The sequence below is a fragment of the Juglans regia genome, chromosome 9 (genome assembly GCF_001411555.2).
Source record: "Juglans regia cultivar Chandler chromosome 9, Walnut 2.0, whole genome shotgun sequence".
NCBI classification, from domain to species: domain Eukaryota; kingdom Viridiplantae; phylum Streptophyta; class Magnoliopsida; order Fagales; family Juglandaceae; genus Juglans; species Juglans regia.
The window spans coordinates 16,668,061-16,690,896 of NC_049909.1; the positions used below are offsets into that span (position 1 = coordinate 16,668,061).

The 22,836-nt window shown below is 36.8% G+C and overlaps 1 protein-coding gene across 3 annotated transcripts; it reads right to left on the bottom strand.

The window, feature by feature from the left end:
• Nucleotides 1-21,647, bottom strand: LOC109011452 (regulator of nonsense transcripts 1 homolog). 3 transcript variants are annotated; one of them, XM_018992667.2, is made up of 29 exons: nucleotides 20,865-21,647; nucleotides 20,296-20,547; nucleotides 20,028-20,198; nucleotides 19,856-19,906; nucleotides 19,551-19,643; nucleotides 19,294-19,386; nucleotides 19,119-19,169; nucleotides 18,905-19,023; nucleotides 18,385-18,493; nucleotides 12,222-12,344; nucleotides 12,043-12,114; nucleotides 10,868-10,939; nucleotides 10,712-10,778; nucleotides 9,078-9,220; nucleotides 8,929-9,000; nucleotides 8,720-8,848; nucleotides 7,216-7,371; nucleotides 4,674-4,787; nucleotides 4,488-4,586; nucleotides 4,333-4,410; nucleotides 3,456-3,590; nucleotides 2,962-3,036; nucleotides 2,680-2,797; nucleotides 2,134-2,507; nucleotides 1,970-2,032; nucleotides 1,816-1,887; nucleotides 1,240-1,371; nucleotides 1,054-1,173; nucleotides 1-844 (listed from the first exon to the last, which is right to left on the bottom strand). In XM_018992667.2, exons 1-29 carry the CDS (start codon nucleotides 21,429-21,431, stop codon nucleotides 707-709), a joined length of 3,858 nt encoding a protein of 1,285 aa, XP_018848212.2. In that variant the 5' UTR covers nucleotides 21,432-21,647; the 3' UTR covers nucleotides 1-706. The 3 variants fall into 3 exon arrangements, with proteins under 3 accessions (XP_018848212.2, XP_018848213.2, XP_018848211.2); XM_018992668.2 differs by having other exon boundaries at nucleotides 2,686-2,797; nucleotides 19,291-19,386; XM_018992666.2 differs by having other exon boundaries at nucleotides 19,291-19,386.
• Between the last annotated feature and the right edge of the window lie 1,189 nt (nucleotides 21,648-22,836).

Consider the following 22,836-nt stretch of genomic DNA (forward strand, 5'->3'; position numbering starts at 1 on the left):
AAAAGCATCAAAGACAAACGAAATTACACATTATGTCAACCCACGCAAAAAAGTAAACCGAATTACACATGAAAACCACTATCACAAATTTCATATATGCCACCACGGTTCCATCTGGTGGCACTACTTTGCGCCCGGAAAGACTCCTAAGCTAGCTATCTTCATCATCCCATTCAATAATAATGTGGGAGAGTATAATTACACGTCAGGACGAGCTGAAAGGGTTAGAGGCTAAGACTATTCTCGGCTGGCCGTTATAAGAATTTTTCGGTGGTTACTGCTGCTGTATAAAAATGGTGGTTTTTCCCACTATGAATGGCCTTGATTCTTCAGGCTTCTTCAAATATCCAAACCCTTTCGATCATACCATGTGTCATGTAATGCTCTCCCTTCAGAACAATTTTACCTTCTCTCAAAAAACAACACAAAACTTCAAGCAGGTAATTGGGGTTATCCTTTTCTCTCTCAGCCCTGGATGTGCTGCCCAGTGTCTCTCAAAGCCCCATCCATCTTTACCCCACCCCATCTTATTCCAAACCCCCGAAATAATAATTTACGGGTTGTGGAGATAATCAAACTGACCCCCCCAAAAGCCAAAACTCCTCTGCTTCCTAGAGCAGCAGACACACTTGGGCACACATGAGAGCACAAACCAAGTTGCTGACTGTAAAGATCATAACCCATCACGGCCACAAATCCCAGAGTCTCAACCATTATAATGGATTTTCTGAGTTTGAGAGGAACTCTGACCTGACTGAGGCTGTTGTTGTGGAGCCTGCAAGTTCAGAGGTGGTTGCGTGTTGTAGTGGCCAAAAGGCTGAGAGTAGAGAGAATTCATTAAGCCCTGCAAATAAATCGGACATCTTATAAATTTTCTCTCATAAGAGAAGCATCAGTCACCAAAGTCAAGGTATGAAGCAGAAAACATTTAGAGAGCATTTGACAGACTATGCAGAACAGGTGGCAAGGTCTCCATGATATCTTGCATCTTAGCTTTTTGATGATTCTACCTACGAGATTACCCTATAAGACAGCATTGGTATTAAAAGAAACCTGAGACTGAAGTGGGTTGGTATTTGCCACACTGAAGTGGCTCTGCGATGCATCATCTTGTGAGGGGTCACTGAAGCCAACCTGAGTAAATAGACCTTGGGATCCATGAGACATGTAGTCCTGCATTAGAGCAAATATTAAAAGCAGAAGTTCCGCGGGGGGGGGAGAATGGTGACTAGAGCAAACCTGAGACATGAAATCATTCCCTGTACCAAAGCGTGAATATCCAGCTTGAGAATTCTGGTTCAGAAAGTTACCAGGAAACCCACCTTGTGCTCCCTGGGTTACATAATCAACGGCATATCCACCTTGAGAAGCCTGCAGCATGCCAGCAACAGTCAACATTATAAACAATAAGGTGGCATGATGTATTTTGAAGTCACCCCAAACAGATAAACGTTCAAGTTGTATTGAAAGAAAATACAAAACAATTAGCTGTAGAGATATAAAATCCACAAGACATCCTCTTCAATACACCTTCTAAGAGCTGAAACACATCTCACGTATAAAGCAACATATTGTACTACATTATACATCCACTGCCTGTTAGCTTCTCTCCATCTAACCCGATTATAGACACTGGTTTGATGGAAGGGAAAATCCAAGATATGAGACCTCAATTTACATTGACAGAAAATAAGATGAGAACCCTGGAGTTTTAAATCCGTTTCCAACATCAAATACATCCCAACACACCCATCGTCGATGTATAAAAACATATGTTCAAGTCCACAATAATTCCAAGATTTCCTTAATGTGTACCTGAGTGGAGAAGTCAGTAACATTATAAGGAACATGTGATCCCTGGCTTTTGAAATCATCACCCAAAAAATCCTGATGATTTAAAAGACAAATTCAGAATCAAGAAAAACTAAATAAACAAACAATAGAACATATAGTGTTCTATAATAAATACCTGAGACAACCCCGCCATGGAAAATCCATCACGAAATGTTTGGCTCGACCCTTGAACTGGCATCTGACACATAAAACAAAATATTGTCAGAGCATAGCAATGCAAATATGGGAAAAATTAGAGACATATTTTAAAAACTGAAAAAAGAAAGAACGAGGACAGACATTATTAACAAACCCAGGTTGAGATAATGGACCGCCAACAGATGGCTGGCTGTTTGGGTTCTCCAGAGCCGGAAAGTTGAAAGTAGAGCCGATATTTCCGATAGCTTGCTGGGTCCCTTGGTGGTGTGGGAGATGACTGCCAATAGCAGCACCAGCATTTCCACGGCCCGCTCCAAAGCCCCGACTTCCAGGTGGAGGGACGTGAGGAACTGCTCCCACAGGCCCATGGGCGGCACCACGAGTTGGAATAGCATATGGCTGAGAAGGCAGACCACCATGAAATGGTGGAAGGGGAACCCGAGGCATTGGATACCCAGCAGGATGCACCCCGGGCTTATGGGTACCATTAGGAGGTCCAGGAGATATGAAAGTACCTGCAATTGGATCAAAATAGCATCTTAATAGTGAAAAATGAGCAGACTGGAGCAATATCCTCTCCTGGATTTTAAGTCTAGTGTAAGGCTCCAAGACACAAACATATCCTAAGCACTTGAGAGAACTCTGTGGCAAACCATTTAAAGATACAATGCGATAGCAATAGCATACCCCTACCACGACTGCTTCTTCTATCAGCATTCTGTCCAGGTGATGCAACAGAACCAAAAGTATCGTTAGGCACAACTCCAGGTCCACCACTAAAGAAAAGTCTCCGATCATTATAGATCTGTGTCAAAACAGCAATAACCATAACGTCAGGTCTCGTCCAAATACAAGCTTCATAATTGATCACTGACTACAAACAGCAAACCCTCCCCCCCCCTCCCCCCCAAACAAAAAAAAAACCCGTAAGATGCACTTTAGCATTTTTATTTTCAATTCAATGCCTACCTTTTTGGGCTTCTGAAATTGAACCATACTCTGCTTCAAGTTATTCAAAGGCCCTTCAACCAAGCATTCATGCTCCTGATGAAACATTCACAAAAAAACGAGAAGATAAAAACAGAAAACAAATTATTATTTAGGATGAAATCAGAGATTTTTTTTTTTTTATCGGTAAACAAATTTTAATTGATCAAAATAGTACCCAAGAGCCCAAGTATACTATGACGAAATCAGAGATTAATAATTGCAAGTCAAGACCTGCAGTAATTGCATATCTACCTAGAAACCTATATCACTTCACTGTAACAAGGTAAAAAATTTAGGAAAAGATTGACCAAAAGAAATAATGAGTAATTCCAATATAAGTAGATGATATTAGAGTAGAATGTACACTACAGGCTGTGCAATATGTTAGTGGGCCATAACACTGACTCCAGAGGAAAGTACAATAAAATACAGCATTAGATAACCCACAATAGCATAAAACAACAGAGAAATACCTTGTAGTGGGTCAATAAGCCATTCCAAAGTGGCTGTTTGCTCAGGACTTTAGGATTCCCCAGAATGACAATACCATATCGAGCACGTGTTAAAGCAACATTGAGCCTACGAGGATCATTAAGGAATCCAATTCCCTGAAAAGAGGTCCAGCAGTCAAGCATCAACTCAGGAGATTACCTTTAGGAAAATATTAAAGTAGTAATAAAAGCACCGATCAAAGAATTTTTTTTAGCAGTAATAAAAAGTGGAAGCACTAAGATATGCGTTTCCAGCAGGCAGAATCTACCAATCACCTAAAAACACAAATGTAAACGTAATCAAGAGGAAGGTTTTTATATAAATTATAAACTTCTCAAGTAGTTGTCTTTTATGGTAAGCTATACATGTGTTTAGTGGGTTTGGACCCATGAACTTCTCCTCCACAACGCTTACAAGAGGAGACAGCACTTGGTGAGTTTGTACCCATGACCTCGACCTCAAATGGGCGACCATGGAGGTTACCTTGCCAAGGGACGGGTTTTACAATTAATCCTTTTTAACCCTAAAGGATCCAATTTCCATCTTGGTATTCTGAGAATAATTATTGTTCATTTCAATACAAGAATCATAAAACTGTGAACCACATCAAAATCTGAAGAATATAAGCATTTGCCAATAACCTTCATCTTAAAAACTTAAATAACCTCTTAACAATAACAATAACAATAACAATGATAACGATGATGACAACAATAATTAAAAACAAATGCACATTTCCACCGCCTAATTAATCAAAAGGCAAGCAGGAACAATCATGAGTCTTCATGACAAAATTTATACTCAGCATGCATATGCTACACACTAAAATTAATGAGTGTATATGCTAAATTAACTAACCTGATGTTCATTACTCCTCACACACGACAAGATAATGTAGTCTTTTTCCCTTCCCTGAAACGAATCCACGCTTGCGACCTGTAACAAACATATTTTAAGAAACTGCAAGAAAAATCTTAGGACCTTGCATTGGTGAGTCAGAATCAAAATATTACTTCTATCTCCTTGTAAAGTTGCTGTCTGAGAGCACCATTTCTTGACATATAGTTTACAATATATGCTCTTTGTCCCTCATACGGTGTTATCACCCCAATCTGTGAAAATGTGACATAATTAATCACTGAACAAGCAGAAGTAAACCTATGGGGAAATTAATAAGAAACGAAGATCCATAGAATTACCTGACTAGGAACCACACCGCTCCTTAAGAAAGTAGTTACAATCTTTTCCACGTTAGCAGCCTCAGTCCTATTTAAATAGGATGTCCCACTGGCACTTATCTCCTCTTGTCCCATCTAAAAAAATATTGTTATCAAAACGGTATCTCAGAAGAGAAGTTGAAAAAAAAATTGAGATATTGACAATATACACACCAAAAAAGAAAAATAGAAAAAAAGAGCTGTACAGTTTTAGAATCAAAATCAATCCCATTTCTGCAAACGAAAACTATGATTTGACACCAAGCAAGACATCAAATCAAATAACACTAGCCATACAATTTTTTTTTTTAATAAGTAAAAAATTATATTCATCAAATGCAATAAGCGAAGCCCATGTACACAGGTAGTATACAAAAGAAACACCTAATTACATTCTAATACTAGAAAAACGAGGACAAAAACTCATTGACAGCCCACCCATTAAGCACAATAGCTGAAAACCAACTAAACAAGGAACACATAAAAAAATTCCAGAGTTCTTCTACATTGCGTTCCCTATTATTAAAACACCTCTCATTCTTTTCCAACCAAATGCACCACATAATGCACAAAGGAATCATCTTCCACGCAGCTGCCACTTGAGAGCAAATATGAAGTCTAGTCCAACATGCGAGAAAATCTACCACTGATTTTCACATAACCCAGATCAGTCTGGATCTTCTAAACACACCATCCCATAACACTTTAGTCACATCAAAATGTAAAAATAAATGATTAAGTGATTCCGTAGCTTTCTTGCACATGAAGCACGACTCCATAACAAGCATTCCACGCTTTCTCAAATTGTCAATAGTCTGAATATTCCCAATTGCTGTTGTCTATACAAAAAAAGCAACCTTTGACGGACCATGAGCTTTCCAAATACTCTTCCAAGGAAAAGAAATGTAATTCTGATCGGACAACATCTTATAATATGATCTAACAGAAAAATTTTTAAACGTTGTATATCTCCAGAACATTTGATCCCTGTCATGTCTTCTAATATCCACTGAATACAACAATCTAAAAAAATCAGTAACCTCCTCAATTTCCCAATCCTGAACAGATCTGAAAAATCTAACATCCCAATGCACCTCTTCATTAGAGTAACTCATCAACTCCGAAATTGATGCCTGTTGATTAACAGTCAATCTGAAAACAGCCAGAAAAGCTCAAAACAATTCATTCTCACTACACCAAACATCAAGCCAGAACCGAACTCTTGAACCATCACCAACCGCAAATTTGACTTGTTTCACAAAATAATCCCATCCTTTCCTAATAAACTTCCATAAACTCACATCATAAGACCCCCTACTCTCCTTAGTGCACATCCCCCCCAATCACTCCCACACTTCCGATCGATCACCCCCCTCCACAACGCTTCCTCTTCCCTATGAAATCTCCACAACCACTTCCCCAACAACGCCTTATTAAAACTACACAAATTACGAACCCCCAATCCTCCATCAACAATCGGACATCATACTTTTTTCCAGCTTACTAAAGGAATCTTATTCTCCTCTCCCAAACCACCCCACAAAACAGCTCTATACAACTTTTCAATACGATTAGCCACTCCAACTAGTAAAGGAAATAATGAAAGGAAGTAAGTTGGGATATTAGAAAGGGTACTCTTTATAAGGGTGATTCTACCCTCTTTAGATAAATACAATCTTTTCCATGCCGCCAACCTCTTCTCAATCTTCTCAACCACCCCATCCCAAATATACTTTGCCTTGAACGACGCCCCCAGCGGGAGACCCAAATATTTCATGGGAAAATAAGCAACTCTACACCCCAATAATTCTGCCAAATTGTTAATATTATGCACATCTCCCACCAGGACCAGCTTCGATTTACCCAAGTTCACCTTTAGCCCGGATACGGCTTGAAAACATAACAAGACAGCCCTCAAAGCTTGAATCTGTTCCCCAACAGCATCACAAAAAATAAGAGTATCATCAGCAAAAAGCAAATGCGATATGGAAATGAAGCCATTATTATTAGTTCCCACTGAGAAACCTGAAATAAAACCTCCTCCTACAACTGCTTCCACCATACGGCTCAAAGCCTCCATAACGAGAACAAATAAAAATGGAGATAACGGATCCCCCTGTCTCAATCCTCTAGAACTCTGAAAATAACCACAAGGCTGCCCATTAACTAAAACTGAAAACAGAGCTGTCGAGATACAATGTCTGACCCAACCACACCACTTGTCACCAAAACCACATCTTCTAAGCATGTAGAAGAGAAGATCCCAGTTTACATGATCGAATGCCTTTTTCCATGTCCAGCTTACAAAGAACCCCCGGAACAATTACTTGTTGATTTTTTATCAGAATATAAGAGTTTAATTGATAAGAAATAAGCATAGCCCAAGTACACAAGACATATACAAGAGCAACACTAGGCATGATTCACTAAAAATACCAAGAATTCACGAATATTCAGACCATTGTAGTATATTCCAATCGGCCAATAGAGTAAAGTGTTACTTGTTTACGGGCAGTTTTGGTACCTGGACATAAAAGAACATTGGACGATTCGGCACAGGCCAAGGAAAGTCAATGCCCGTTGATTGCCTTTCATTTACAGTTACTCCATTCTGTAGTGTGCCTTCATAGAAGCTGTTAGAAGGAAACTCCGAAAGAGATGGGTGCATACGGTATTGAACCTAAATTTTGAAACAAAATGTACAAATCAGCCCTGCAACATGCATATTATCACATTTAATAATTACACGAAAAATTTTCCTGCAAATTTTGACACGTAAACCTTAAAGATTCTTTACCAATTAACAAAAGTAATTTAATAGCATCAATGGAAACAGAGCAACATAAACACAAACTTTCACTTATCTTATTTATCAAGAAATAAACACATTTTCAACCCACAAAAAAAACTGTTACAGCTATCATCAGCACAGGACAAACTTACACATTGCTAATTTATATGATCATTAAAAGGAAGCAATCAAATCGGCAATCAGCATCTGGTATAAAACAACACACATGGCCACCCACCCACATATATACATACTTAACTGAATACATATAAATAGATATTTTTATATATTATGAGGCTAGTATGCAATCGGAAAATCAATAATATGGGGTTCTGGTCAGATTCAACAAGTGATAATGCCAACCACAACACTGACCATGAGGTAGTGAAACTTACCTATACAATTTTTTTTTTTTTTTATAAGTAACTTACCTATACAATTATATAAAGACATTCCCCCAATTGGTGTCAGTTTTGTTCATTACCAGAACTAATCCCATTCAAGAGGTTATCCTCTCTTGATTACAGATACCACATATGGCCAAAAAGGTTAAAAAAAAAGAAGATAAAATCTGAAATCTCTTTCTCACATAACTGCAATAACTTCCACCACTTACCCAAATTATTTCACAATTATATTTTCAATAGACTCCTTAATATCACCACATCAAAAATTTTATTTTTATTTTTACAAAGTAAACGAGAAATAAATAAAAAATTTCTTGTTTTTAGAAGGTAAAAAAAATTGTTGGTAAATAATAAGTAGGCCTAGCCTAAGTACACAAGACGTATACAAGAATCCCCACATCAAAATTTCTTATAGTTGATTGGGCGTATACAAGCAGTAGGGCTTGTGGTTTAATTTAATAGAACACATAAAACCTTACAAGCTGCCATGCATACATTGATCCACTACTGTCCAAATCACATTTCCCAGATGGGGGCCATCTTTCCAGTAGGCCATTGAAAATATGGTCATTGGTGGTAAAAAATATTTTATGTTGGTGATTTTAGATCTCGTTTCTAAGTTCCGCATTTAATTAACTTGTAATGAAATTTCAAAATATGAAAATCACTTGGGAAATGACAGCCATGGTGTTGTCCAAGTATGGCACACATGCATCATTGAGCTCCAGCTAGTTTATTTAATGAAAATAAATTAATCAATAAGGTAAGCTTTACTTTTGAGTAATAGAAAATGCACACAGAAAGAAACAAAACTATGCTCTCTTCATTACCTGCAATCTGATTGGTTTGACACCAAGTAGAACAAGACGTTCAAAGAGAGACTGGGCTAAGCCAGCACGAGCTGCTTTCTTGCACATAATGACTGGACCAAGCTGGCAATGGTCACCAACAAGTACAACCTGATATATGATTTCCTATCAGAAGACCAATCATGAAACGGGATGGTAGAATGGCAAGCCGAGACTCAATTTCTACATACCTGCTTTGCCCCAAGAACCAGAGGAATAAGACATTCAGGCTCTGTTGCCTGAGTAGATTCATCAATGAGTACCTGAAAAACGGTAGAAAAGTGTGGGTCTTCAAATTGTGAATCCTAGGCAAACATCCACACATAAGATGCATCCCAACCTGGCGAAACCTAAAATTTGACAATCGAGGATCTCCAGCACCAACGCACGTGCAGCAAATGACATCAGCGCTCTGAGAAATCTCCCTCTCTGTTGCCCGTTTCAGTGCTTTATACTTTTTCTCATCGCTGCTAGACAGCTCTCCTGTACTCATTTGGAAAAAAATAAAAAAAAACAATCACCATTAATTAATCAGATCTCCCAGCTGTACTCGTTTATATGTTTTTAAAATACCATTAAGGATATAACTAACTCTCAATTCAAAGCTAAAGCCTTTACTTGACATCCAGATTAGGCATAGAACTATATATTCAAGAAATATCCTACCCCCCCCCCCGGGGCCAGCCGACAGTCAGACAAAGGGGGGAGATCCCTCATGGCCAGCTGATCTGCCCTCTTGGCCACTGCGGGCGAGGAGGAAAATGGGAAGTTAGGGCAACTGCTTTTGAGTTTGTAATGTAATCTCATTAAAAAAATGCCGAGGGATGCAAACCTACTCTATTCTACAGAAGAAGAAAAACAACAATTTAAAAACTATGAAAGGCTAGAAAAATCTCATTATCATTAGCTACCATCCTTGTTTAAAGGGTGTTGAGGACAGTCTTTGTCAGCTCTCCCACTGAAGCTTCCGTATCTTTAAAGGTCCGTGCACTCCGCTCTCTCCAAATACACCACATTAGGCATGAAGGAACCAACCTTCACACTACCAAAACATCACCATGTCCTAGCTGTCATCTCCAACTCACTAACAATCCAAACAACCTTCAAGGCAAAACCCAGTCAACAGTAAACCCCTTGAATAGCAAACATTATAAATCTCTTACTCATCATGGTGAATACGATGATCTATAGACTCCCATTCATCTTACACATATATCACCAATTCACCAAGGTGATGTTCCACTACCTCAAGTTGTCCGCATCATCAACTTTCCCAAATGCATGGTCCAACAAAACAAAGCCACTCTTGAAGGGGCCCTCACTCTCAAAATGCTCATCCAATGAAATAAAGAACCGTGAGTAATGTCAAAACCTTTTATGACTTAACTTCAAACTTGTGTCTCTTGAAACAGTTTCCTAAAATTGTTTCAGGGAGTTTTTTGTTTGGTAGCACTTTTCTTGGCAACACTTTTAAGTATGGAAAAGAGTTATTGTAAAATGCTACCAAATGGACCTTAGTCCTCTGGGTAGTTGTTTCCCACCAAAATCAACAATCTAAATGAAACAATTGAATGCAATGAATGATAGGCAAAGTATTCCCAAAACATGCAACATTATGAGCACAACATAAAATGCAAAACCTCATTGAGCTTGACCTGGTTGCGAAAATTCACAAGAATCATGCTACAACCCGCACATAATTCTTGTTTATATAGCCTTTCTTCAAAATTTGTGGCCCAAACTATCCTAACAACGATTTACGAAACTTAAAGCAGCATCAAAGCCACATCTCAAAATAACTGGGAAAAATTAGATCCGGAGACGAATTATCTCACTTGAGAAATGAGTAGTCATAACAAGCTAGCGAACCATCAAATCAACTGCTCTAATGTACAACCCCTCATACAATCCAAACAGAAGATTCTATTTATTAATAACAAAAGTTTAGAGAGAGAGAGAGAGAGTATGCCTGACCTTGTTCATCTTTCAGTAGTTGTAACTTGTGAAGTTCACTCTTCTCAGATGTGTCAAGATGTCGAACCTGCAAAAATGTTGATAACGCTATAACACAAAATATAAGAGAAGAAAAATGCCAGGCAAAATGCTTAACGATTTCTGCAACTAACAGACCTGATAGTGAAGAGTTAAATGCTCAACTGGAGAACTCACAGCTTCCCTCGATTTTGCACAAAGCCTAACAACCTGAAATCCCCCCCCCCCCCCCCCAAAAAAAAAAAAAGAAAAAACATTTGAATTAAATAAAACCCACTCATGATAACATTGCAATACAATTGATTATGGGATAAAAAGATAATGATGCATTATCTTGACTAATTAGTATAATTAGAAAAGTCAGTAATCCCCTAAGGAATTTAAGCCAGGTCCGTGCCAACTTCTGATTCTGACAATAACATGCCTCACAAGTGCATCAATGTGTAACAATTTTTTTATTTTTATAGATATTAATAAGTTCATTGTAAACTGGAAGCTGTCCAAAGGAGTAGTGAAATTAGACAACAATTTTTCAAGCAAGAATTCTACTCAATAGCTTTAACTGAAATTGAAGTAATTGTCCCCATAAAAGATAATAAACCAAATCACTTGGGACTTTGTCTATTTTATGATCAATAAAATTTTGTTTACTGATAAAAAAAATATAATAAGCCAAATCAAGTTTCAAAAGATTCACTGATCAGAATTTTATATTGATAATTTAATATCTTTCATTAAAGATATCATACAATTTGGAGGATTTTCAACTCACATATACATGATACTTGTGATACCCCGGATTTAATAGGAAAGGGGGGGATGAATTGGATCTCACATTGTCTAAGAAGTTCTTTCAGTTAATAATAATTGGATCTCACACCTACTGATATCAATAAATTTTTACTTATAAAAAAAAAATTACCATCCTCACATATACATGATACTTGTGATACCCCGGATTTAATAGGAAAGGGGGATGAATTGGATCTCACATTGTCTAAAGAAGTTCTTTCAGTTAATAATAATTGGATCTCACACCTACTGATATCAATAAATTTTTACTTATAAAAAAAAAATTACCATCCTCTCATACTAAATTCGAGGTATTACCATACAAATATATATATTTTTTTATCAGTAACCAAAGATTTTATTGATAACCAGAATAGGCAAGAGCCCAAGTACACAACACATATACAAGCGCATCACTTATGCATGATAATCTAGCAACAAACAATACAAAAAAAGAAGTCAACACCCAAAGAAAAAAAAACAATGTAAGCATAACTGCAACCAAAGCTCTGCTTCCTCACCTTTAAACCAGTGGCACTTATCTTTTCAGCTAGTTGGTCTACAGCCACATTACTGGGGGCACAGACCAAAACCTGAAAATTAAGATTTATTTCCATAAACAAGTGTACAACCAAAACAAATGTATGGGGAACATGTAATTAAACCTTTTTTTATAAGTAGAACATGTAATTAAACCTACCTGCCCTTGGCCTTGTTTGGCCATGTGATATACAATCGCTGCAGAAGTGACAGTTTTCCCTGTGCCAGGTGGACCTTGAATCAAACTTATAGGTTTCTGAAGGACACTTTTTACAGCAAACACCTATTAAATGAGAAAAAATCAGTGACGCAACTTTGAGAACAAAATTAACCAATAAAATTCGCAAGGAAGTGGTAGTAAATATTCATCAAAAAGGAAATGCAAGTAAACAAGACTAGGTTACATTATGTAAAAGTCAAATATAAAACCATATGCTGAGAACACAATTACTTAGGGCTGTAAAAAAACAAGATTACTCAACAAGCTATTCAAAATCAGCTCGACCAAACTTGAATCAGGCTCAGTTCATTTATTAAATGACTCATTCGGGAATACAAAACTATTTCAATTTAAACAATACAACTCATATAAAACTTGATTCGACTCGTATAAACTCATATAATTTTGTATTTCTTATTTCATAGTTTTAATTTCGGCTCTACAATGATAATATCTTAAGTATTTGAAAATATACAAGAAAAATATGTTTTTTTTATCGATAATCAAGAAGTTTTATTCATAAAAGTAGGCAAAGGCCAAGTACACATGGAGTACACATGAGAAATACCTAACTCGAGTTTACAAGCGAAAGTAGAAAATCACGGACATTTAGCCCGTTAACAAAGAATCCCCCCCCCCCCGGCCTATAAGAACAATGTTTTAAAAAAGAATACTTTAAGCTCATCCATTGTTCTCTCGCGATCTTTAAAGCTTCTATTATTTATCTCTTGCCAAATACACCAACACATACATATAGGAACCATTCTTTGCTGCCACTTGTGAATTACCTTGAAGGCCTCTCCAGCTTGCTAGGAAATCCACCAGTCTAAGAGGTATGACCCATGATACTCCAATTCCCGCAAAAAAAGTATCCCACGTGGTCCTGGCCACCTCACAATGTTAAAGCAGATGATCTACTGATTCACCATTCTTCTTACACATGCAACACCGGTCCAACACCATTACCCGACGTTTCCTTAAATTATCGTGGTGATGAGAATCTTGTCCAATGATGTTATCCAAACAAAAAAAAAAAAAACTTTTGAATGAGCTTTTGTTTGCCATATACTCTTTCGTGGAAATGTGGACATTCTCGGACTCGTTAAGGGTGTGTTTGGATGTTGAAGTGAGTTGAGTTGAGTTGAGTTGAGATGATAAAATATTGTTAGAATATTATTTTTTAATACTATTATTATTTTGGGATTTGAAAAAGTTGAATTGTTTATTATATTTTGTGTTGGGATTTGAAAAAGTTGTAATGATGAATTAAAATGAGTTAAGATAAATTTGGGATCCAAACTCACCCTAAAACTTTGTGAAACAATCTGACAGTGAATCTACCTTTCTTGAAGGGGCTCCAGTTCATCTTATCTATAGTACCCTCTGTCATACTTACGGAATACAGTGCCGTGTAGAACCCTATGAGAGCCTCCAACTCCCAACCTTGGGCTGCCCTAATAAAATCTACATTTCATTAAGCCACTAGAAAAGACCAAGAGGTCAACTCTCGTTGCATCCTTCACTCGTGCGAGCTCAAATATGGTAAGGAAGGTGTCTTGGAGGCTTTGCTCACCACACCATTTGTCATACCAAAATCTGACAGGAGTTGTCGCCCAACACTATATATGCATATCTCCGAAAGATCTCTCAACCTTTTTCTAATGTATTTCCACAAATCCACCTCATATGGACCACATACCTCATTCAAGAACCATCCTCCCCAAGCCTCCCCAAACTGTAAATCTATAACGAACTTCCATAGGGCCCCCCTCTCGTGTTGGTACTGCCACAACCATTTAACCAACAGGGCTTGGTTGAACTTCATCAAGTTACAAATCCCCAACCCACCCCAAAAATTGGCGTACAAACAATTGACCAATTTACCAGATGAAATTTGAACTCTTCCCCCAACCCACTCTACAAGAGTGTTGTTGTAGCTTTTAACTCTTCCATAATGCCTGGAGTAGCAGTCCCCAACAGGGCTTGGTTGAACTTCATCAAGTTACAAATCCCCAACCCACCCCAAAAATTGGCGTACAAACAATTGACCAATTTACCAGATGAAATTTGAACTCTTCCCCCAATCCACTCCACAAGAGTGTTGTTGTAGCTTTTAAATACGGTTGGCAACCTTTGTGGGGAGCAAAAGCAAGGATAGAAAATAGTTGGGTAGCCTACCACCTTTAGACAAATACAACCTCTTCCAAGAAGCCAATTTGAACTCCACTTTTTCAACCACGACATTCCAAATCCTCTCTGATTTAAAGGAAGCACCCAGTGGTAAGCCGAGATACTTCGGAAGTGGAGAAAATACCTTACATCGCAAGAGAGATGCTAGATTCATCGCTTTAGGGACAATCCCCACCGGCACCAATTCAGACTTCGATATGCCTGAGATAGCTTCAAAACAAAGAAGTAGAGTCCTCAAAGACTGGAAATGCCCGAGATTTGGAGTAGGGGTGTAAATCGGTCCGGCCCAATTATTTTATTATTTTATTTCATTTTTAAAAAAAATAAATTTAAAAAAAATATTTAAATTACTAAAATTAAAATTAAGTGAATTATTAATGTGAATTATGTGACTAACTCATTAAAAAAATATTTAACAATAATTATATTTATAATATTGATAGTTACTACTTACTAACTTAGACTTTACTCTTTAGTATGAATAATTATTAACAATGTCATACATTTTATATATGGTTAATAAATATCAAATAATTTCATTGTACATAGATTATTCATGCTTGCTTGCAACTTAGGTACAAAAAAAAAAAATACCAAATTACTTAAATTAAGTGTAAATAGTAAAGTATGTATTAATGTATGATGTATTAACTATTTACATATAATTACATGATTTATGATTTATTATTATTAATTGACATCATATATTATTTTATATTTTATATAGTCAATGATAATAAATTTGATAAAAATTACATCATTAACTTATATAATTACTATATAAAAATAATATATTAAATTATTAAAAATATTTTTAAAATATATATAGGGGTTCAGTCAGGTCCAAAATTTATAGATCCCGAGACCAGACCAAATTTCTTCGGTTCACAATTTTTGGGATTGAGACCAACTGGTCTCATCTTCAGTTCGAACCAGACCAGACCGAACCAAATGGTTCGGTCAATTTTTTCTGTCCAGACCGAATCGAACTCCTTACACCCCTAATTTAAAGTATCTTCAGCAAAAAGCAAGTGAGAAATATCAATAAAGCCATTATCATATTCCCCACCGAGAAACCATAGAGAAAACCACCTTCCACAAGGCCCACAATCATCTTACCGAGAGCTTTCATGACGAATAAAAAAAGTAAAGGAGAAAATGGGTCCCCTTGTGTCAAACCACAGGAGGAGTCAAAGAAACCCATCAGTAAACCATTCACCAACATAGAGAAGCGAACTGTAGAGATGAAAAACTCTACCCACTTCTGCCATTGCTCCCTAAAGCCACATCTTGCAAGTAAATAAAGAACTTCCAATTGACGAGATCATAGGCTTTCTCCATGTCTAACTTGCAAAGTAACTCGGGTTCTCTAGATTTGGGTTGTCCAACACTTCATTTGCAATTAAGATCAAATCTAGTATTTCTCTACCTTTGACAAATGCGTTTTGTAGCTTCGAAATTAATTTTTCCATCACCGTATTCAATCCTTTCGCTAACACTTTAGAAAGAATCTTGTAGACCCCATTCACAAGGCTATTGGTACAATAATCTCTAACATCCACGGACCCCAACTTTTAGGGAATGAGTGCTAAAAAAATAACATTAAGACCTTTTACAAATTTGGCATTAGAATGAAACTCTTGAAATACCCGCATATGGTCAACCTTGATCACTTCCCAACAAGCTTGGAAAAAGCCCATGGTAAAACTGTCAAGGCCTGGAGCCTTGTCACTAGCCATGCCACGGATTACTTTGCATACTTCATCTTCTTCAAAGGGCCTCTCAAGCCACCCTGCCACCCTGCACACAATTGATCTAATGCTGAAAAAGTTCAACCATCCACTTTCAGTATCCATGTGTGTTGTTCGGATAGGAGGTGTTCGTGACACTGTGCAATGTGATTCTTGATGACAAACTGATCTAAGGAAACTACTCCATCTACCACCAACATGTCAACAGAGTTGTTCCTCCTATGTGAATTAGACACCCTATGGAAGAACTTCGTGCACTTGTTTCCCACCTTGAGCTAATGCCTTTGATTTTTGTCCAAGAGATCTCTTCCATCAATATTACTCTTTCGAGTTCAGTGACTACCTGACTCTTGCGAGTTCTCTTGGATTCAGAGAGAGTTCTAAGAGCGTTGTTCCTAATACGATAAATGTAGTTTGAATTCTTACAAATATAATCTTTGACACATATAAACTATATAAAGGTTTTTTTATAAGAAACTTTATTGATCGAATGAAATTAGGCAAATGCCATGTACACAGGAAGTATACAAAAGAGACCTAATTACATTATAGAAAGCTGAAAAAAAAAAGCAAAAACTCATGAACATTCCCTCCCTTTAATACAATAGCAGAAAACCCTAATACTAGTTTCACCTTCAAATTCTTGTGAACTATATAAAGGTATTTACAAATTTTTTATCAGCAATAAGAATATCATTCTAAGAGCAAGAGGAGCAATCCAAGTACAACGATATGTGTACAAGACAGTCACCTAGCCAAAGCTAGAGAAACAAAAGGACAAGAAAATCATGGAAACTGAGGGGTTGTTTGGGAACTTAGATGAGATGAGATGTTCTTATCTCATCTCAAAGCTTCTCATAATTTTCTTCTCAAACACAAAACACTTTTCAATTTCAAGTTTTCAACTTTTTCATCTAATCATTACAATTTTTCCAAACTTCCAAACAAAACACAAAAAACAATACAACTTTTCCAAATTTCAAAACAAAAATAATTTTGAAAAATTAAAAGAACTATTCGTGAACATAAATTTTTTATAAGTAATTAGAATCTCATTAAAAGCTCCTTTTCCAAGTACAATGAGATGTGTAAAAGAAATTCATTTGGCTAGATATAGAAGTTTCCTAACAGAGGAGAGTTTTGAAAAAGAAAGTCTTGAACCCCATTGTTTGTTTTCAATATGTAAAAATTCCTATCATCCTCTTCCCTCCATATATACCATATGAGGCATGTAGGAACAATTTACACATTGCTTAAATTTGTGGGCTGCCACCCAATCATCTCCATGACTAAAAATGTCCACCATGCTTTTGGGCATGAGCAAGCCAAGCCAACCCGGCTGAAGAAACCATTCAACAGAATAGAAAATCATGAATACAAAATAAAGTTGGTAATAACTCAAGCTTGACTCGTCTAAATAAAAATTAAATGAATAAAGCTATGTTTACACCCCTAACTTTACTAAAGTCATGTTTATTTGGATGCGTACATATTGTGGACGCACCAATGGTCTAAAAGGGTCACAATCCACAGAAAAGATACAAATGAAAGTTGAGAGAGCTAGGCAAGAACATGTACATCAGTAGGCCTGTTGAGAAGGCTAGCTACTAGCGTACTGCCTCCATGTTTCCATCTAAACAAGATATACATTCTTGTAGATGTAGTGTTCTATTCGCACTTGTGCCATGAGTTAGCCTCACTATATTCTAAGGCCCCGTTTGGTTGTTGGAATGTACTGAGATCAACTCAGTTCAGTCTAATTTTAAACTGAGTCTAACATCCAAACACACAACTCTCAAATTACTAAATTCACCTCAACTCAAAACCTCTTTACACGTAGGACCCACAACCTTTTTCAATTCAACACCTCTTTATACGCGGGACCCACAACCTCAAATTCCCATAAATATATCTAAACTCATTTTAACATACAAACACATCTTAACTCATCTTAAGTGGGCCCCAAAAAACTTACTCCATCATCTCAACTCACTGCTATTCATAAAGAGCTCAACTCAACATCCAAACGCAACCTAAGTGTGCATCTTCAAACTTTTCAATTTTTTCCGTAGCTAAAACATTCAAATAATAGCATAGATAACATATATTTGAAAAAAAAAGTTCAAGATAAAACCAAAAAGTGTACAATCAGCACGGCATACTTGAGATGCATTAAGCTCCGGAAGACCAGGTGCACCAAAACGTTTAGGCAATGTATTCCGAACCATTTGAACTTCAACTTCATGTCCCAACAAGTGGTGGTAAATATAACTGCATGGAAGAAGGCATTTAAATACAAAATGTAAACTGTCCAGGTACAGAACAGACTTGCTCTGTTTATTTAACTGCCTAGAATATTTTCAAAAAAAAAATTAATGGTCTAGAACATGCTGATCAAATATTTACAAACTGCACCAAGAATGCTAGCAGATTGAGCCACAACCGAGCAGCGAACTTATTCCATAATAGAATTTCACATTTCCTCTTGCAGCAGTCTTTAAGAAAAATTACATATTAACTTTCCAATGTAGAAAAAAATTGGATTTTAAGCTCAATAAAGAAATCACACCCAAGATTAAAGACTTCTTTTGAGAACCTTTTCCTTTTTATGAGTAAACTTCTTTCAAGAACCTTATTACAGACAAACAAATGCAAATAAAGCTGAAAGACTAGCAGACCTACCCGCTAACACTAGTCTCATCCACTGCAAAAGTTTTCATTGCTCCCTGCATGCGATCAAAGCTTGTACTTTTCCACACAAAATCAACACTGAAACCATGGTTCAAATCAACTGGGACTCCCTGGCATTGAACATTGACAGTAAGCAAACTAGCAATGAAAAGCTCAACAAAGACTTTAAAAAAAAAAAAGCTAATTAAACTAATGCTTTGACTACCTGACTAGCACGGAGTTCAAGCGCAACCTCCTCTTGCGCAGTCAGCTTGATCTGAAACAATATAAAATAATCTGTAATGCCATTCATATATTGTGGCCAAGTGCCATTGCATACTAAAAGGGAACACCTAAATAACAATTAATTTGGATATCTATGAAAAGAGGAGTCATACTACATGCCCCACTGACTGCCATGCTGGGTGAGCTGCATCTCCAGAATAACGCAACCGCAACTCATCTCCCGGTACAAGGCGCAACTCATTGTCTTCCTACAACAACAGAACGTGGAGTCTAACATTCAAAAAGAGAAAGTGAAATAGAACTACCGTGCATGCTCAAAAAATAACTGCAGAGATCAGGAAAACATACACTAACTTGACAGTGATTTAAAAGCATTCACAATTAAAGTGGCACGACTGAGAGAGAGATGCACCTTTGGAAAAACAAAATAAGCAATTCGCTTCTTGTTAAGACCAATATCCCACCGAATTGTGACGTTGTCCTTGCTTTGAGATTCTTTCATCATCTACATCAAAACTTAGATTATCAGATGCCACAAAATGTTTTCCATAAATCTTGCAGCAAGCAATTGCTTTGTTCAGGAAATCAGAATAAATGATTTGAGACAAATCATGGCATCAGTAAGCTAGGTTTGTCTCTTCAGAAATTATAATCAATTAATGCTACTATAAGCAGAGTAAAGAATGAGTAGAAGATGCAGAGAGATATGAAGCATACTTTATCATAGTCAGCCTCAAGCTTAATTAGTGGTGCAAATACATTTTGATACTGCAAAAGAAAGGTAAAATCAACTTATTAGTAAACAGCCACATATAAACTATAATTTCCACCACAACCTTCTCATGTTGCTAAGCAATAACGTTATTAGCAATCATGCAAGCTCAGGCACCTGATATGCATCTTCATACTTCAAGGCTACAGGCTGAGGTTCATCATCCACACCGGGCTTTTCAAGATCCTCGAGGGAAGCATCAGGATTTGTCTTCCAAAGTTCTTCTACCTTGTTTATCTGTTGAGCACTGATCTGGCGTGCCCTCAACTGCTCCTGTTCAGATGGGATCTGCACAGGCGAAACAGATTTAGAAAGTTCAATAATTAACAAATCAATAAATGACTTCATATGCTAAACAGAGAGCAATGCATAAAATAATATTAACCTTGACAAGCCATTGCAGAAAACAACGATCATCAATCAGGGGACACCACTGACTCAGGTCCCAATTCATGTCCTTCAATGCATTAACACTTAAACAAGGTTCTCTACAAAGAAGAACCACTACACTCTCCGTCTTTGCTGAAATAAATCCAAGCAGGAACACATTGCGACAACCACAATTGTAGCATTCAAGGATTGTTTCTCCCAAAGGACTGTCTTTATGAAGACAAACTTCCTTGTGCTTCGCTCGAACCTACAGAACCACCATTGCAATGAAAATAAGAATCAGATATCAGAGATGCCTGTCCAATTGACATAAATGATATTAGAGATCCTCTTATAAATTCTAGTCACAACATACCAAGCTATATTTTCTAGTTTCCAGTCCAACCATCATACAATTTTTTTTTTATAAGTCAGTCCAATCATCAAAACATAAACCCAAGAAATCTCTCATCGACCAAAAACCCACCAAAACTACATTCTAAAAAACATAAACTTGCAGATGCTTTCCATATAAAAATTCCCCCCAAATTCCATTCCACCCTTTAGAAAGGGAAACCCACTCACCAGGTGATTGACGATATGCGAGCCCGACGTATTCCCCCTGGAATTGCAGAACCACTTACGACAAGAAGGGACATTGCAGCGCACCACGCAGGCTGGATTCGACACACCACAGTACCGGCATGCGTGCTCCGTAAAATTCTCCTTCCCGTACTCGTAACTATCGTCATCTCCGGTCTCCTCGAAGTTCAAACCTCCCATCCCAGCCGCTAGGACTTCCGCAACCTGGTTATTGCTATTATTATTATTGTTATTGTTATTATGCCCACCGCTACTGCTACTGCCCGAGCCACCTACCCGGGTCTTGGTCGCGCCGCCCGGGGCAGCGGATACAGGCGAGGCATCCGAGTGGGGATCCGACCCAGGGCCGCCGCCTCCGCATCGTTCATTCGGGTCGGAAAGGGAATCGGATGGCGTGGGCCAGGAGGCCACCGGGGAACGGATCGGATCCCGGAACTCGGGGTAGTCGAAGTCCTCGCCCTGGGTGTTGAATTCGAGGAAGGTATAGGCGTCGTTGGCAGTGTCGGGCTGCGACGCTGTTTCAAATAGATTGTTCGGCTGAGAGTCCATATCAGAAATCGATACCCAAAAAGGCCCTCGAGTTCACGAGAATTCGAAGGTGAAACCAGTGTTAGGGTTTTAACCGGGGGAGGGGGATAAATATTGAGAGCGCATTAGGGTTACGTTTAGGGTTAGGGTTCGATAACAGAATTGAAGAAAGACAGAAAGGGAGAGGTTCGGAAAATGAAAGAAAGTAGAGACGGGGGTGAGAGAGGGAGTGTGCGTGCGAGCGAGCTCGCGTTTGAGTTTGAGCGCGCGCGTGTTTGTGGGCGTCGAGGAGAGCGAGAGCGCGTGAAGGATTTGCTAAAAATTTTAGGGACATGCTTGCGTCATCTATCACGTGAGGCTGTTGTACACTTTTTTTAAGGTAAAATAGGATTTACTAATTAAGCAATGTTCGGAGGGAACTCTCATTTTATTATGTGAAATTTTATTTGTAATCTTTTAAGTACATATTGTATGTGTAAATTTTTTATTAAATAAAAAAAATTATTATTTTATGAAATATATTTTTGTAATTTTAAAAAATATTAAAGATAAAATTATTTAAACTTACATTGTAATCTTTAAATAGGAACTGTATATAGCATTATTTTTTTATTATTATAAATTTTTTAAAATTTTATATAAAATATAAGAAATTTTTTAATTTTTTAAAATCTTAAAATAATATTAATATTAAAAAATAATATTTTATTTAATTTTTAACTTTTATCTAAAATTATCTCATCTTATCTCACTATCCAAACAGTACTTACAAATTTTTTTTTTAAAATAAATCACTAATTTAAAGTATAATAAGGGACCCAATGTAATCTTTTTTTTTTTTTTTCTTTATGATACCCAATGTACTCTATGCTTTATACAAATATTGAAAGTAAAAATTATCTTATCTTGCTATTCAAATAGCTTTTATATATATATTTTTTAAATAAATCACTAATTTAGAGTATAATAACAAGGGACCCAATGTAATTTTTTTCCCGATGTACTCTACGCTTTATACAAATGTTGGAAGTAAAAAAATAATAAAGGCTTATCATTAAAGACAAATATTACTCACCATCCATTTTACTGTAGATAATGATCTCCTTATATTTTCTTTATTATTTCTTTGTTCAAATTTTTTTTTTGTGCTATTTGAATTTGGATTAAGAATCTAAAGAAATGACATTATTACATAATCTAAGGAAAAATAAATTCAATCAACTAACCTAATCATATAATTTAATTAAAATTAAATTCATGATATGGTATTAAATAATTAAAAATTATTTATTATGTTTCAAGTTTGTATCTATTATTTATCGCATTAAGAGATGTTTAAAGGATTATAATAAAAATGATGATAAGTATATTTTTTTCATAATTAAATTCTCCCGATTTCTCTATCTATATCCGAGAAATAGGTATT

What these genes read in the sequence shown, in the direction of transcription:
- LOC109011452 (XM_018992666.2), bottom strand. Translation starts at nt 21,431, where the DNA reads ATGGACTCTCAGCCGAACAATCTATTTGAAACAGCGTCGCAGCCCGAC. An exon ending in AACTTTACAAGGAGATAGAA is followed by an intron (nt 4,411 to 4,487) that starts GTAATATTTTGA and finishes TGTTTGTTACAG; the next exon opens with GTCGCAAGCGTGGATTCGTT. An exon ending in CCATGGCGGGGTTGTCTCAG is followed by an intron (nt 1,888 to 1,969) that starts GTATTTATTATA and finishes TTAAATCATCAG; the next exon opens with GATTTTTTGGGTGATGATTT.